General features: G+C 37.2%; 1 protein-coding gene across 1 annotated transcript in view; it reads left to right on the top strand.

Moving 5' to 3' along the window:
• The window catches only part of LOC114031725 (lipoxygenase homology domain-containing protein 1-like), a gene marked incomplete at its 3' end in the record, with an annotated part of 576714 nt that overhangs the window by 206188 nt on the left and 352632 nt on the right, over nt 1-17894 (top strand). The window contains exons 19-20 of the mRNA XM_027846874.1: nt 9468-9670; nt 12826-12912. Of these exons, the coding sequence (XP_027702675.1) occupies nt 9468-9670; nt 12826-12912 (290 nt within the window). The remainder of the gene's footprint in view (nt 1-9467; nt 9671-12825; nt 12913-17894) is intronic.

Here is a 17894-nt window from a genome sequence, read left to right as displayed (position 1 = left end):
TATATTTACTGATGTCTGTCAAATTCAGAATGACAAAAATTTAAAATGAAAAGACAACAAATCATAGAATGTTAACCCTGGGAAGACATTTTAGAGATCAATTAGTTCAATCCCATAACTTTTCAGATGATTAAACTGAGTTCCAGAGAAGAGAGCTGATTTGTCCAAGGGCACACAGGTCTATTTGCAGAGTCAGGATTTAAACCCAAGTCTTCTGACACCAAACTGAGAGTTTATTCCCTTATATCATATCATCTTCCCTTTAGCTGAAACTGCTTTCTCCAACATCTGATTTTATATGGTTTTGTATTCCTGCTATGAACTTATATTCTAGTTTGTTTTACTTAGGTATTAACTATATAAACACTCTATCTCCCTCTAGGTCATAAGATCCATTATGGGAGGGACTATGGCTTATCTGTTTTTGTGTTGTCCTCAACATTTAGCACATTTTATTGCACATAATGGGTGTTTAATAATTTCCTGAGTCCTTAATCATAATTTGGCAGTAGTGAAAATTTTAGTGAATCATGAATTTAGAATTGAAAAGAATATCAGAAGTCGTCGAGTCAAGTTTTCTTACACAGTATAGAATATTCTCCTATAGAAGTCCTGAGATGTGGTCATCCAGTCTCTGTCTGAATACCTCTAGTGATAGAAAACTCACTACTTTTAAAAGCATCCTTCTCAGTATTTGGATAGTTCTAGTTACTCTAAAATCCCTCTTTTAGTTGCCTCAAAAACAAGTTCCTTTAAATTTTTACCTCTTTCTCTTAGTTTTTACTTCTAGGACAATATAGAACAAATATTTGAAAACAGAGTATCGTGTCTTCTTATTTTCTTCCCTTCTCCAAGCTAAATAGCTCTAGTTCCTTATATGACATGTTTTCAAAGAGTTCATTTGCCTAGACACTCTCGCTGGAAGCAATCTAGCTTGCCCATTATTAAAATAGTATGTCCAGATGTGAACTTGACACAGCAGATGTGATCTGACCAGCTCAGAGTTCAATGGGGTCACTACTTCCTATTGCAGAAACTCTACTTCTATTAATGCAAGCTGATTGTATTTGCTTTTATACTAGCTGTATCAAGTTATTGCAATTTAAGTCTATGATCAAATCAGACTATCAAATCCTTTTTTTTTTAACATGAATTTTGGTTAAACCAAGCCGAGTCTTCAACACCGAGTACATGTCCAATAGATATTTTACTTCTCTAATAAGAGAAAACAAGTCTGTTCTCTCTTATACATGACAGTCTGTCTAATATTTCAAGACAGCTGTAGTATTTCCCCTTAGTTTTCTCTTGTCCAGGCTGTTCTTTCTATGATGTAGATCATAAAAAAATCTTATCACAGTGGTTTGTTTTTGTCCGTGTTAAATTTCTTCTTGCTGTTCTCAGCCCAGCATTCCAGCCTGTCATGATGGTTTTGAAAATATTCCCATTCACTGCTTAGCTTTCCCTCCCAACTTTGTGTATTGCAAATCTTATCAGAAGATCTTTTATATTTTTCAGCACTTGACACAGTGCCTGGTATATAATAGGCCCTTTGTAAGAGTTTCTGGATTCATCAATTGATTGATTAATGCAAGTTGTTCAAGGTGGTGAATGGATTTGGCTGCCTATTCATATTAGGTTTGGCAAAATTGGGATCTCAATATTGTGAAAAACACAGGGAGAGTATGCCTTTACTATCTCTATGCCCTTCACCCCAGTACCTTTGTATATATTTGAATTGGAGTCTCAAAAAGTAATTTTATTTGCAAAATACAGTATAGATTGATGCAAAACCCCAGGCTTCCAATTGCTGTTTTAGGTTTCAGTATAAATCAGCTCTCTTGAGCATGACCTTGTCACTTTGATGACATCTCCTTATTGCTTAGGCTCCCCAGTGGTGATCTGTGCTTCAGGCTGACCCCAACCTTGACCTAACCTATGAATTGGTGGAATTAGTTAGTTCCTTATATATTTATCTGACTCATTGTCAAAGACAATTGGGACAGCTCTTGGAACTAACATGTTGAATTTAGTACATATTAAAAAAAAGCACAAAAACAAAATGCCAAATAATTTATACATAATCAGATTTATGATATACAATCCCTGTCCCAGAGCTACTATAGGATGGCACAAAGGGATAATGAATCATTACTACCATATGATTAGTGGTGAGTTGAAACATTCTGTCACTCCCACTGAGGACATTTTTGAGTCATTGGGATAGATGTTATTTAGAATGGATTTTAATCAGTGAGACCTTTGAAGGAGAGCTCTGTCGATTAACCTAGAACTGCCATCAAGTGCCCTCTCTATATAAAATATTTTTAGACTTCAGTCAACAAAAGCCTCCACTTTTATGGTCCCCAGAAGGAGAAATTTATAGCTTGAGACTGATGGACATTCATTTTTTCCCAAAAGATCATATCATTTGATTATATTCATTTTAATTGAGAATGACATACATTATAATACATTGTTCTACTTTACAGATCATACCATGTTATGTTATCAATGACCGTAACCCAAGTAGGAAGTGCCCTTGTGCTCTGACTCCATACTATACAGTCGAACAAATATTTGATTGCAATATAACCCTTTGGGTTTATGTGAAGTGGACCCTAAAAATTGGCTGTCTAGTTCATATTAGTACGAAACCTATCAAGTCCAAGGAGACTTGTGATTGGGTAATATCCTATCAGTGTCTTTGGACTGAGAGTAAATTAATGACCTTAGGAAATGTGTGACTCTTTTTGGCCACTAAGTTGCTTTAGGATTAGTAAATTATTACTCCAATGTACTATATAATAATTTTACATACATATACATACATATATATATGTATGTGTGTGTGTATATATTTGTGCCTAATGATCTAATTATAGCCATCTTTAGGGTAAGGGAGAAGGAAGAAAAAAAAGAAAAAAGAAATTTACATGATAACTGTATTATATATTTAAAAGGAATAGCAAGTTATACAGAATAAATTTGCTGTTTCACGTGTAATCATCTTTTTTTATTATACTGTTATAGAAATGCTTGTTTTATTCCATAAATTAAAAATAAAATAAATGAATAAAAAAGTGCATTGCTTATAATGCCCTCTTGCCTGTAAGAGTTAATGCTGCTCCCTTGGAACAGTTGATTACTGGATGGTATCAATAATCTCAGAACTGGTTTTGGAGCCAGTAAGACGGATTCATGTCCCATCTCTGCTGAATATTGACTACATGATGCTGGGAAAGGCCCTTAACCTCTCTAAGCAGCTCCAAACACTGTAAAGTAGTTGGCAACCTGTATTGAAATTGGAACTTTCCTCATTTGAGCATTCCCTATACCAGGGAAATCACAGATTCAGTGCCTATTCCTTCAGGCAACCATCAATCCTTAAAGGTGTGGGTGAACTAGTAAGCAGGTAGGATTACTATGTGACCTTTTTTAGAGATCCTCTATAGTACCTTTGACTTATAAAAGAGAGACACAAATGGCCAAATGGGTGAACACTTCACTCAAGAGGTAGTAATCCTAGCCCTGATCATGAATTTGTGTTACTGAACTTTAAAATCATTAAGCTAAGTCAATATACATTTGTTAGGCACCTATTATGTGCCAGGCACTGGGGATTCAAAGAAAGGTACAAAGAGTCTTTGCCCTTATTGAGCTCTCATTCTAATGGGGGAGACAACATGTAAACAGCTATGTAGATATGTGATATATACAATGTAATGGAAGATAATCTCAGAGGAAAGGCACTAGAGAGAGTGAGGGTTGGGGGAACTGAGAGAAGGCTGGATTTTTGTAAAAGGCTGGATTGAAGCTGAAACTTAGAGGAAGCCAAGAGTTGGTAATGTGGAAGGAGAACATTCCAGGAATGGGGGGACAGCCTCAGTTCATTTAGTTCAGCAAACAGATTGAGAACGTACTGTGGGTGGAAAACCCTTGTTTCGACTAAGGGTTAGGTATGACATTGTTTTGACTGTCTTTGAACTTTTGATTTAGGAGGAGGATATGACAACATACACAAGTAACTATAATACAAAATAATACATAAAAGATATATAGGAGAGGAACAAACAAAAGTATTAGCTCAAGTTCAAGGTAGGAGAAGGTTATTACAAATTGTTCTCATCTGCCCATTCTGCTGAGGAAGGTTTCCCACGCTTGGGGGTAGACACCCCTCTGACTCACCAAAGGGTTTGAGACCTCTTGATTACCCTTGGCCTGGTTTAGCTCATCTGCCAAAATGGTTTACTGAAGATGTGGCTGCTGTGTATGTTACAGCTTCTTGCAGGCACTGGTGAGAGTTGGGTGAACCAAGCGGACACCCAAAGTGCAAGGCAGCTCTGAAAAGGCCTCAGCAGCCCTCACACCAATATTCCCTAAGCACACCCTATACCCATAAAGAGATAATTAGGGAAATTGTTGTTGTTGAATTGTTTCAGTCCTGTCCAACTCTCTGTGACCCCATTTGGGATTTTCTTGGCAAAGATACTAGGGTGGTTTGTCATTTCCTTCTCCAGCTCATTTTACAAATAAGAAATTAAGGCATACAAGGTTAAATGACTTGTGCAGGGTCACACAGCTAATAAGTATCTATGACTGGATTTGAACTCAGGTCCTCTTGCTCCAGGTTCCACATTCCATCCACTATACCATCTAGCTGCCTGACATGAAATATGAAATCCAGTAGACCGGAAAGATGAACAGCTCTTGTTGTGAGAGAATTCAGCAGGTATAACATCCAAATAGCAGCTCTGAGTGAAACAAGGTTGGCAAATGAAGGCCAGCTTACTGAAGTCAGAGCTAGATACATGTTTTTTCTGGAATGGCTGCAGTGAAGGGGAGCACTGTGGAGCTGGCACAGACTTTGCAATCAAAACTCACCCAGTCAACAAGCTTGTATGCCTACCAAAAGGAGTCATGATAATGTGACTGTCATTTGGAGGAAAGTGCCACACCACCATCATCTCTGTGTATGCTCCCACCGTGACAAATTCTGATGAGGTCAAAGAAAAATTTTATGAAGACCTGGAGACTTTTATCATCAATGTTCCAAAAGAGGGTAAGCTTACAATTCTGAGTGACTTTAATGCAACCGTAGGCACAGACTCCCAGACATGGCAGGGAGTACTTGAAAGGAATGGAGTTGGAAACAGCAACAGCAGTGGCCATTTACAATAGAAGATGTGCATCTCATAATTTTCTTATCACCAACACTGTCTTTTGTTACCTAAATGCAATAAAACTTCATGGATGCACCCTCACATCCAATGTGGTCATTTAACAGACCATGTTATTGTAAGGAGAAGAGACAAACAAGATGTGAGAGTGATGAAGGCAGTGTGTGGCACAGAGTGCCGGACTGATCATAGACTTATCTTCTCCAAGGTAAATATTCACATTCAATAAAAGCAGCGGCCCCAAGGCAAGATGATTACCAGAAGACAATGTCAACAGATTAGAGTGCTTTTCCAAGTAGGAACAGTTCCTTGCTAAGGTGGAGGGAAAGCTGAGCCAACACACACTTGGCAACAGTGGAGCAGAAAAAGAGTGGGCAGCTTTCAGAGATTTTGTGTATAGCACCACATTTATGTATCTAGGCCGGAACACTTGCAAATATCAAGACTGGTTTGATGAAAATGCTGGGAAAATTCAGAAGCTGCTAAATGAAAAATGAGAAGTCCACAGGGTTTATAAGAAGGATAGTTCATCAATTTCTGAGAAGACAGCATTTAACTCTATTAAAAGTAAAGTGCAAGTGAAGTTTAGAGAGAAATACAAGATTGTTGGTTCAGTAAGAAGACAGACGTAATTCAGTTTTATTCTGACAGTAACAATCAAAACACTTTTATGATGCCTTGAAGGCTCTGTACGGGCCAAAGACCTATGGTGCATCTCAGCTCCTCAGTGCTGATGAAGCAACATTGAATAGTGATAACGATGTGGTCCTGGAGAGATGGGCTGAACACTTGCACATTGTTTTCAACAGACCATTATCAATCAATACTAAAACCAGTGACCATTTACCTCAGGTTGAAGTCAGTACCTCTCTAACAGAACTTCCAACTGAAGAAAGGTTTTGAATGCCACTAGGCTCCTCTTGTGTGGCAAAGTGCCTATTGCTAATTCTATTTCAGCTGATATTTACAAGGCAAGGGGTCCACTGCTCAAACAAAAGCCGATAAAAATTTTCTGGGTTATATGGGCAAGAGGAGATCATCCCCTATCAGTTCAAGTATGCCTCCATTATCCATCTCTATAAAGGTAAAGGAAATAGATTATCCTATGACAATCACAAGGGGATCTTTCTATTAGTCACTGCAGGAAAGATTTTTGCCAGAGTCTTCCTTTATAGTCTAAACCCTCACCGGAAAGATGATCTCGTACCTGAGAGCCAGCATGGATTTAGAAATAGCTGAGCAATAGTTGATATAATATTTGTTGCCTGACAACTCCAAGAGAAATGCCAGGAGCAGAACAGACATCTGAACACAATGTTCATCGATTTGACCAAGGCCTTTGATACTGTCAGTCATGAGGGCTTGTGGAAAATCATGGCAAAATTTGGTTGCCTGGAGAAGTTCATCAGTATAGTATACCAGTTTCATGGTGGAATGCTTGCATAGGTTCTGAATAATAGACAATGCTCCCAGTCACCAATGGGGTGAAGCAGGGCTATGTGCTTGCTCCAGTGCTTTTTAACCTGATGTTTTCAGTGATGTTGACAGACACCTTCAATGAGGGTGAAGGTCAGCTACCTGACGGTAGATTTTTTAAGTGATGGTAAATTATTTAACTTGAAAAGGCTACAAGCATAGACTAAAGCAGATGGAGAGTTGGTGCATGATTTTTTTTTTTGTTTGCCAATGATTGTGCACTCAATGCAACCTCTGAGACTGAAATACAACAAAGTATGGATTGATTCTCTGCTGCTTATGTTAATTTTGGCCTAACAATTAATACAAAAAAACCCAAAAAACACAGGTTCTCCACTAGCCAGCACCACACCATCCACACATGGAACCATTGGTTACAGCAAATGGAGAAATATTGAATGCTGTGGATAACCACGTACATTGGCAGTATACTTTCCAGGGATGTACATATGAGGTTAATGAGATTAATGCATGCATCATCAGAGCTAGCTCAGTTTTTGGGAGGCTTCAAAGGAAAGTGTGGGAGAGAAGAGGTATTAGACTGCCTACCAAACTGAAGATCTACAGAGCCATTGTGCTGACCTCATTGTTTGTTTCTGAAACCTGGACAATATACTAGTGACATTCCAGGAAACTGAATCACTTCCATTTATATTGTTTAAGGAAGATTCTGAAGATCGCCTGGCAAGAAAAGGTACCAAACACTGAGGTCCTTTCTTGAGCTAAACTGCTAAGCATTCGAACTCTACTGCAGAGAGTGCAACTCTGATGGGCTGGCTACACTGTTCAAATGCTAAAAGTATGCTTTCCTAAAAGACCATTTTACAGAGAACACACACAAGGCAAGCACTCACATGGAGGCCAAAAGAAGTGATACAAGGACACTTTCAAAGTCTCTTTGAAGAACTTTGGAATTGATTGTGAGACATGGGAGACATTGGCCCAACATGGTATTCCCACATCAAAGAAGGTGCTGTGCTCTATGAGTAAAACAGAATTGTAGTAACTCAAAAGAAGTGGGAAATGCACAAATTTAGAGACATCTCTATTCTGAATGTTCATATAGACTATTTGTGTCCAACCTGTGGTAGAGTCTTTCGAGTTTGTATTTGTCTGAGCAGCCACAGTTGGACACAATGCACCCTGACTCCAATATGATGTCATTTGAAACCTCTTCAAGAGTGAAGGACAACAACCAACCAATTGAGAAGCCACATAGTTCAGTTCCCTCATTTTGTCTGAAGCTCCAAGGTGAATCTTGATCCATATCCTGCTACCTCTAAAATTACTATTGTCCTGATTGGTCAATTGCCTTGAATGTACACACGACAGCACCTGCTTTAAGAATGTATTAATCCAAAAGTCCTGGACTACATTTTGTGAAAATACCTTGAAAACAATTGGCTAAAGACGGCAAATAGAGCACTGGTCTTGGAGTCAGTACTCCAACTTAGTGCCTACCTTTGTAATTGTGTTGCTTCCCTGAGGATCAGCTTCTCAATGAAAAAATTCAAATGCTAAGACTTTGGGAGGTTATTTTGAGTTAATTTGTTTTATAATTAATATAGCTAATATAATTAGTATATTTAATATAATATTATATAATTACATATTTATATAATAATTATACATTAATTTTATATTATTTCAATACCTAATATACAGCATATATAATACAATATATTAATATATTATAGTATTAATCAATATATTTATATGACAATTATATATTAATAATATATAATTAATATAGTTGATATAATTAATAAGTTAATTAATTGAGTTAATTTGTTTTATAATTCTTTAATATACTTACCTTGTAGCATCTGTGGTTTCCTGCCACCCAGACTTACCCATTACACTGTAAGTTACTTAAGAGCACAAACATATATATATGTATATATGCATGTATACACGTATATATGTATGTGTATATGTGTGTATATATATATAAACTTTGTATCTCCTCAACAGTATGGGCTAAGCACATAGTAGGTACTAAATAAAATAAAATTGTGAACTAGTAAGAGGCAGACAACTGAGCATGTTAGCTGACAGATGTCCACTTCGTTCATCTTGTACATAGAATGACTGATGTGTCTCAAGAAACTAGGAAATTTGTTATTCTATTTGAGAGCTAGAACTACGAAAAATATTTGTTCTTTAGTGTCAAATCGATTCAGCTTTATTTTTCATCTTCCCCTCTAGTAGGAAGACTTGTTGCTGATAGATCATGAGATTTTTAGAGCTAACAAGGGCTTTTGAAATCATCTACTCCAAACACCTCATTTTGTGTATAAGGAAATGAAGAGTCAGTCAGGTGCCCCAAGGTCACCAGCTAGTTAGTGGCAGGGTTGGGACCCACATTTCCCAATTCCAATGCCTGTGCTCTTTTTGAAATGGTATTTTTACATTGTATCTTACTATTTTCCATTTCTCATTTAAATATGTCTTCCTTTTCTGTTATAGTATCTGAGATACATTTTAGTGTTCAGCTTAAAGAAGGATCAATGGGAAAAGACTGGCAGAACATAATCTGTCCATTGCTATAATGTTCTATATAGTGAGCAGAAGTTGACTGGACATGCCAGCTGTTTATTGCTCATTGTCACCCCTAAAGTCATTTAGCTTTACCAAAGCAAAATCTTAGGAGAGGCAACAATTCACAGTCAATCTCCAAAGGCCTCCCTGGAGTTGTAACAACACCGTTCCAACAATTTGATGTCCTTGGGCTCCCATGTGACAAAGGAAGCAACTAGCTTGATGGTGCATCTGCTCTGCTACTAATGTTCTCTTTTGTCATTGTTCCCACAGCAAAAATCTGCAACACCTCTGCCAGTGACAGGGTTCTTCTCTCAGATGATGAATGGCGGGTGTTGGTGCTGACAGGAAATACAGGGACTCGAGCCAATGTCACCCTCTGGGTGTATGGAGACAGAGGAGTTACTGGACCACTACCTCTTGGCAAGGACAATAGGGAGCAGCTGTTCCTTCCAAGAAAGGAGGATGAATTTCAGGTAGAGAGTAAAGGCTGGCCCTGGCATTAATCTATGTGCCATCTTAAAATATACTTCTGTCATGTGGGAGGGGAACTTTTAATTTTTTGTGTTTGTTATTTGCATAGCACAAACCTTCCATGTTTCAGGATTCCTCTACAAATTACCATATGTCTACTGTAAGCAGTTGAGGAAAGACTACTCCTTCTATGATCCCCAGCAGGCACACACTTGTGTACACACACATACACACACACACCTCTTACCCAATTTAGGGAAAATGTTGGAGAAAATCTCTTTTCTTAAAGAAAGTAATTTTAGGATTGAAATTGACCTCATAAACCATCATTTTGAACAAAACTCAGCTGGACAGTGGCTAGAGCAGGGCTTCTTAACCTTTTTTTTGCATGTCGTAGGTCCCTTTGGCAGTTTGATGAAGCCTATGAACCCATTCTCAAAATAATAATTTCTGGATAAGTAAAATTAAATACATGGGATTACAAGGAAATCAATTATGAAAATAGATATTAAAATATATTTTCAAAAAAGTTCATAGGTTCCAGGTTAAGAATCACTGGTCTAGGGAATCTTCTGGTGACAAAAAACTCATCTTGTATTTTGTTCTTTCACATGAAATATGATTGCCAACCAGAAGTTGTTTAGCTGCATCTTTCTCCATAGGATTGTGACCTTGGGGGTCAATACGATTTCCTTCGTGTCTTGGCTTGGTGGTGGGCATCACCAACTTGATTCACCATTTGACTGTGGCTGGTACCTCTCCTAGTCCTTGGCTGTTAAGTTGGTCAGTGAGTCAGTTAATAAGCATTTATTAAGGGCCTACCAGGTGTTAAGCTAAGTACTGGGGATACAAAGAAAGGCAAAAGACAGTCCCTGATCTCAAGTAGAGTGACTACACTTAATGTCAGCCCTTGTTTGCTCTCTAAAGTACTTTGGTGCACTGATAAAAAATAGATTTCCCCTTAAAATTGTTCTTTCCTTTCAATTTAGCATATATTTAGGTAGTATCTGACCTATTGTAACAGAGAACATTCAAAAGAGTTCTCATCTTGGAGTCCCAAGACCTTTGTTCTAATGTTAGCTTTGTTATTTTCTACCTGTATGAACTTGGCCAAATCATTTATTTTCTCTGACCTTTGGTTTCCTTATTTGTAGAATAAGAAAATTCGATCAGATGATCTCCAAGTTTCCTTCCAGCTCAAAATAGATAGTACTATGTTCCTATGCTCCTTCCAGCTTTAGAACAATAATCTCATGATCTTACACCGTGAGCTCAGTGCCTGCTGTGTGTGCAGAGCACTGTGATAGGTGCTGGAGCAGATACAAAGTTTAGATGAGACCTAGTCCCTGCCCCCACAGAGCTTACAATCTGTCAGGGAGAAATGACAATCACTGAAACAACAGTAATACAAACAAACCCTCACCCCCACAATGATAAGTGCATGGGGCTATGTGTGTGGAGGAATAAAGATTTCTCTGGTATCTAAAGGACCTTCTTAGAACATTCTAAGACTGAATAGAGACTAATTTACATCCACAAAAATCTGCAAGAGGCAGATGAATTTTTGAGTCACAGTATCTGGCTGTTGCTTAGAACTACATACTACATTTTTTGTTATTCATTCATTTCAGTCATGTCCCCATTCACTCTTCATGACCCCATTTGGGGTTTTCTTGGCAAAGATACAGGAGTGGTTTGCTATTTCCTTCTCCAGCTCATTTTTCAGATGAAGAACTGAGGTAAACATGGTAAAGTGACTTGCCTAGGGTCACATAGCTTGTAAGTGTCTGAGGTCAAATTTGAACTCAATAAAGAAGAGTCATCCTGCTTCCAGGCTCAGCAGTTTATCCACTGTGCCACCTAGCTACCCCTAAGCTACATTTTAGGTAAATATTTTTTAGCCTAAATCTTAGAGAAGAGATTCTCTGAATCTCAGCAATAGCTGTTTGCAGTTGTAAAGGAACAGTTTGTCCTAGCATGATCAGTTTCTTGAGGGCAGGTACGGTGTATTTGCCTTTCTTTAAATGCCTGGTGCTTAACAGAATGTCTTTTGTGTCTAGTGATCATGCAATAAATGCTTTCTGGCTGATTGACTAGAAGCCAAGGTGCCTAGAAAATAAACAGGACACTTGAGTTTTAACATGAATTTTTCTGCTGACTTTCAGCGTAACTTGGGGTTGCCCTTTTGTTTTGGAATTTGTCCCTTCACTTTATTAGAAAGGGGAGAACAATTCTAGTGTATTTTGTATTTTAAAGAGGTAATCTGAAGATAGTGATACTTTATGAGTATCTGCTCCATGAGACAGAAGGATAGGCTCACTGAAACCTTAAGGATCAGAAAAATCTTTGAAGGTTTAGGTGGATGGAGAGTGAATAATAGCTGCATTACTTCCACTGAGCAAGAGCAGAAATCAAAGTGCGTGTATTTTATGGGTATATTGTTGCTGTCTGAGTTTTGCTCAAATATCTCCTGGCCTGCAATTCCGGGAAATTCAAAAGGATGAAGGCCGTAGGGAGTTGAGCGAAGGTTTACTTCAAATCAGCAAATATTTATTGATTATGTCCATGGCACTGTGCTGGGTGGAGGGCATACAAAGACTAAAAAGAAACAATCCATGCCACCAGAAAGCTTCCATTCCAGTGGAATCTAGACCCCATCCGCTTTCATTCCTCTCTATTCCACTAGATGAATTATAGCAAAGATTTATTTTAGTTACTGCCCTCCTTGTAGAAAACACTTTGCTGAGGTTTTCTTTGATAAAAGCTCCTCTCTACTCTACCCTCCCTCTCATTCTCTTAAGAGCCTATATTTTTATTACCAGATCTCAGTCTACCAAAAAGGAGGATTCCTAGAAAGAGGTGTGGTGTGCAGAGAATTCAGAACAATTCTCCTGAATCCTGTTCTTTCATCTGACTACATCTGTCGTATTTTAGTTGAATCATGTAATATTTCTGCCTTATATTACCTATCTGTGAGGCTCCAGTGATAGCATCTTATGGAGGGGTTAATCCTCAGATGCTGATACTGACTTAGAGAGCTCTTTAACTGCCGAGAGCTGCAAAATGCTTTTAATGGGAAAAAACATGCAACAAATTCGTCATAGGTATGATCTAAAATTTGAGGATGACTTTTTTTTCAATTTTTAATTTCATTCAGGTTCAAATAAAGAACGTTGGCAAAATATACAAGATCAGAATAGGACATGATGGAACTAGTCAACAGCCTGAATGGAGTTTACAAATGGTAACAAATATTTTTTTTTGGTTGGTCTTTGACTAAAAGGGATAAACCTACTGTACTTAAAACTTAAAACAATGTGCAACATGTTAATTCTCTAAGTAATTTTAGATATTAATACATAAAAATTTATTACAGAAAACAAGATTGTTCTGTTACCGTGTTTTAAAGGCTTTAAAGAAATAAATGTGGCAATTATATCCTCCGAATCAATATTGAGGATACAATGAAAACATCTACCTAGCCGGCAGCTTCAATTATTGCCCAGTTAGCAACTGAAGTACAGTTTTTAGAGCAAGAGGATTAGGGATTTTTAGAAAGAACTGTAAAAATTTTAGAAACTGTATATATCCTTATTTAGTGGAAGAAATATGCCCTGCTCACCTTCCGTATTATTACTCTTTCAGAGATTTATATTCTGGACAAGTTGTTTTTCTCCCTCTGACATGTAGACATACACCTCAACTCAAGTACACTCTACCATTTTGACAAATTATACCTGACTTGCTAAGACAGATTGTATTGCTGACTATTGCCACAGGAATTCAGCTATGAATGAAAATGTAAACATATATAGCTTTGGGAATCACATACTGGATAATTCTCATTTTTTAATAGCATCTGTTCCTCTGAAGGAATAATAATAAGGTAAGAATAAGAAATCAGCATTCTTTATTACACATTTGACGTACCTTTCAGTCTCAGTTATTTAGCATTTGATCACCCAGTTTGCATGTTATTCAGACCTTTTGCTTTCTCTCTAAAGCTCAATTCAACTTTACTGCTTGTTAGCAAACCCACTGGAGAACAGGCAGAGGCAAAAAGAAATCCAAATGAACAATTTTGCTTCTTGTTTCTAGAGGAAATATCCCTTAGAAAACAAACAAATAAACAACCTAAACAAACTGAAATCTTGGTTTGCAATGCGTTGTTCATTAATAGAATGCAACATATTATCAATTAAGCAATATACAAGTGAAGTGGTACACAGGATGGCATGAGAGCTTTAGGAAGAGAAAACACAGTATCTAAGCATTATCTAGAGAATCATAGGAGACTCCCTAGAATGTTGGGTGGATAACCCCTGTCATCAGTTTTTCAACAAATACTTATTCTGCACTTATTATTTACCAGGCCCTATGCTAAGTGTTTAGTATACAAAGCAAAAACAGGTTCTCTGTCCTTAAGGAGTTTACATTATAATTCCTTGGAAGTGGGGCAGCTGGGAAATGAGAAAAGCATTTGAGTAGGAGTGTACATGAGGAGAGGGCATGGATAGGTTGTAATATTTATCAGTGGACAGAGCATCCACATTGGTGAGATAGTGAGTCATAGAAGTAACAGGAATTCAGTTAGGATTCATTATTTTATTAATGATCATACATGATCTAAGGAACTGTGTCCTTGGATTTGCTCGACTTATAAAGTCAGTGTGCATTAAGTTCAACGGTTAAGAAGAGAATCAAGGCAGCTAGGTGGCGCAGTGGATAGAGCACCGGCGCTGGATTTAGGAGGACCGGAGATCAAATCCGACCTCAGACACATAACACTAGCTGTGTGACCCTGGGCAAGTCACTTAACCCCATTGCCTAGCCAAAAAAAAAAAAGGAAAAAAAAGAAGAGAACCAAAAACTAATAATAAAAATATTGAAGGAATTAACTCAGCTTTGAAACTAGAAGTGTTAAGATGCTTCAAGATGTGTGAAAAACTTGGACAAATTGTTAATCTTTAGGAATTGTTATTTTTATGGTAGAAAGAATGTGTAAGATTGATGATTGTACTGCCACACTTTTCTGAGCTATATTGTTCCATATTTGAATTTTGTCCCTTATTTTCAGAATAGCCAAGTGTAGCATTCTTGTCAACTCTTCAAAGTGTTGAAATTGTAATATCGCTCTATCAAAAAGATACAATTTTCCCTTTAAAATGTTTTCTTCATTCTTGTGATCTGCATCTTCAATCAACCTTTTTCCAGATATATATGCATATAATTATAAATATGTGTGTATATATAGATACGTAAATATACACATGTACATACATACACACTATATATACATACACACATATTATATATAACATAGATATAGATGGATATGATTTCATGATGGAAGCCAATAGGGAAAGTGTATTTGTTTTTGCAAATATCTAGTTTACAGCAGTAGTTTTTGGAACATGTACATTTCATTAAGCATTACTCACCTTTAAGTCTCAGAGAAGGTTTAACAGGGGAAGATGTTTCAATCAAACAAAAAAATATTTGTTGAGCATCTATTAGGTTTCCTGTCCTGTGCTAAGTATTCTGGGAGATTTTAAAGAAACCAATCTGTAGCTATTTTAAAGTGTTTTTTTTTTAAATTCAAATGTGTTTTCAGATTTTTAGAGGAAGAAAGATAATTGATGTTCCTTTAAACAGCAAGTGGAAAAACTGCTGGAAATTGCAGATAATAAGCAAATGTGAGACAGTAGAATATTGGAATCAGCTTAACTTGGATTCAAATCCCACCCATAGAAATGATCAAGTGTACTACTTTTGCCAAGACATTTAGCATATATAATTTGTAGTTGCTTCATCTCTAAAATGGATTCACTAATTACACAAATCTCACAAGATTTATTACAATGCCTGGCACAATAAATTTACTTAATAAATGCTTATTTCATTTCATTCCACATGGTTGTTGTAAAGATCAAATGAGATGTTATACGTAGTTTGTAAACCTATGTAATCATAGTAATGCAAAGTTTTAAGGCAATCTTTATAGAAATAAGAAGTTAACAAATAAATATAGTTCTAGGGTAAGAAAGCATCCAGAAGAATTTCGAAAAGTCATATAGCATTATGATTTTTATGTCCATAGTCTTCCTCTCTTCTCTACCATTCGTGAGCGGGAGAGCAGGACAGTATAGTGGAAAGTGCACTTGCCTTGGAATCAGAACACTTGGCTTCGATATCTGGCTCTTCCACTTACTAGTTATGTATACTTGGGTGAATCACTTTAACTCTGTTGAGTGTCAGCTTTCTTATTTGCAACAATGAAAACATGAAAACATTGGATTGATGACTATCTCCATGGTTTCTACCAGCTGTTAACATTCTATAATTTTGTTTCACACACACACACACACACACACACACACACACACACACACACATAACTGAGGCCCATGTTCACTGACTACATGTTGGCCTCAGATGGGAAGGTTGTAAGGCCCTTAAAACATTGTCTCTCTTCTCTCCCTGGAACACTAACAGGCAGGAAGAAGTCAGCAAAAGAGAAGTCAAATTGAGAGAAACAACTAGGTTAATTAGAGTCTTGTGAATATACTAACCATTCTGGCTACAAAGCCTCATCCGAGAAAGAGGTTTTTCTTTATGATGATATGTAAGCAGACCAGAGCCAGTTACAGAATTTCTGTACATGTTCCCAATTCTCTCCAAGGATTTCCATTACAAATTGTTATGGCTACCCTAGAAACTGCCTCTTTTATGTGGGGAATTCCATCAGTGGCACACTATTATATTGGTAGGACTAGGCTCAGTGGCCAGTTTTCTGTTAAGTACATATATATATATATAAAACTATATGTATATATGTATATGTATATATACACATATGTGTGTGTATATATATATTGACACATATATTTAATGATTTCATATCTGTACTTTTATATTTTATATGTACTTATTGTTTACATAATGTGGAGGTTATGATTGCCCAGTCTGCAAGGAAAACTATTGAAGCAGAGCTCTGAGCCAATCGCACTTTGTTAAAGTGTCCACCATCTTCTCTAATGAAGTGGACCCCAGACCTTCTTCGTGGTCTGAGATGCCCTCTTCTTCCAGGGCCTTATTTTTATAAGGCTTGCTACTAGATTTGATACTTGAACATGCTAGAAGGGCTACAAAAAATATAGAATCCCATTGGTTGATAGACCTTGCTTTGAGGGCCAAAAATGATGCATCAGCCAAAAAAATGGTATATTAGCAGGGGGGTCTCAGGTGGGGCAAAGCATGGGGCATTTCTACTGACTAAGTGGTTATAAGATGGTCATAAGATGATCACCTGCTAATATTAGACAAGAAGAAGTGTTCTGAAGGTACAAAAATAAGTTGGAGGACTTACCATGTCACCTCTGTCATGCTGGGCTTAGTCACCACAACAAGGAAAAACAGGGGTGGAGGGCCTCTGGGTAGCTTCCTATGATTAAGCAAGTGAAGTTACAATCTGCAGTTCACAGCTCTGGAGTTTAATACACAGAACTTCTAATCACTACCCCTATCTAATCCCATTAAACTGATTAATTTGAATAGGGTTCCTAATGAATCACACCTCACACTCATTAGAATATAAACTCTTTGTGAGTAGATATTGTTTTACTCTTTATGCTTGTATCCGCAAAGTCTAGCATAGTACCCAGCACACAGTAGATGTTTAATATATAATTGTTGATTTATTGATTGTAGTGCCCCAACTTCTATATTAAGATTTTTAGAATGTGTTCTAGAATTAAAACCACTGCTTGCTACCCCCAAGTTGATCTGAATTTTTCCAATAAACCAAAATTGAACATTTTGTTGTTCAGTCATTTTTTCAGTTGTGTCTGATTCTCTGTGACCCAATTTGGGGTTTTCTGTGCAAAGATACTGGATTGGTTTGTCATTTCCTTCTCCAGGTCATTTTCCAGGTGAGGAAACTGAGGCAAACAGGATTAAGTGATTTACCCAGGGTCACTGAGGTTGTAAGTGTTTGAGTCCAGATTTGAACTCAGAAAAATAAGTCTTCCTGATTCTAGGTCCAGCACTCTATTCATTATACCACCTCGCTGCCCCTAGAATGTGTTCTAGAATCAGAGCCATTGCTCTCTACCCCCATTTTCATCTGAATTTTCCCAACAAGCCAAAATTAAACATATGACATCATATTAAGGCAAAGGAACATTTAATTAAAATAGTGTAAGATAATTAACAATGTATTGAACT

This window comes from Vombatus ursinus, unplaced genomic scaffold (assembly GCF_900497805.2).
Source record: "Vombatus ursinus unplaced genomic scaffold, bare-nosed wombat genome assembly UNPS02015255.1, whole genome shotgun sequence".
In the NCBI taxonomy this organism is placed as follows: Eukaryota; Metazoa; Chordata; class Mammalia; order Diprotodontia; family Vombatidae; genus Vombatus; species Vombatus ursinus.
This window is presented reverse-complemented; position numbering and strand designations above follow the sequence as displayed.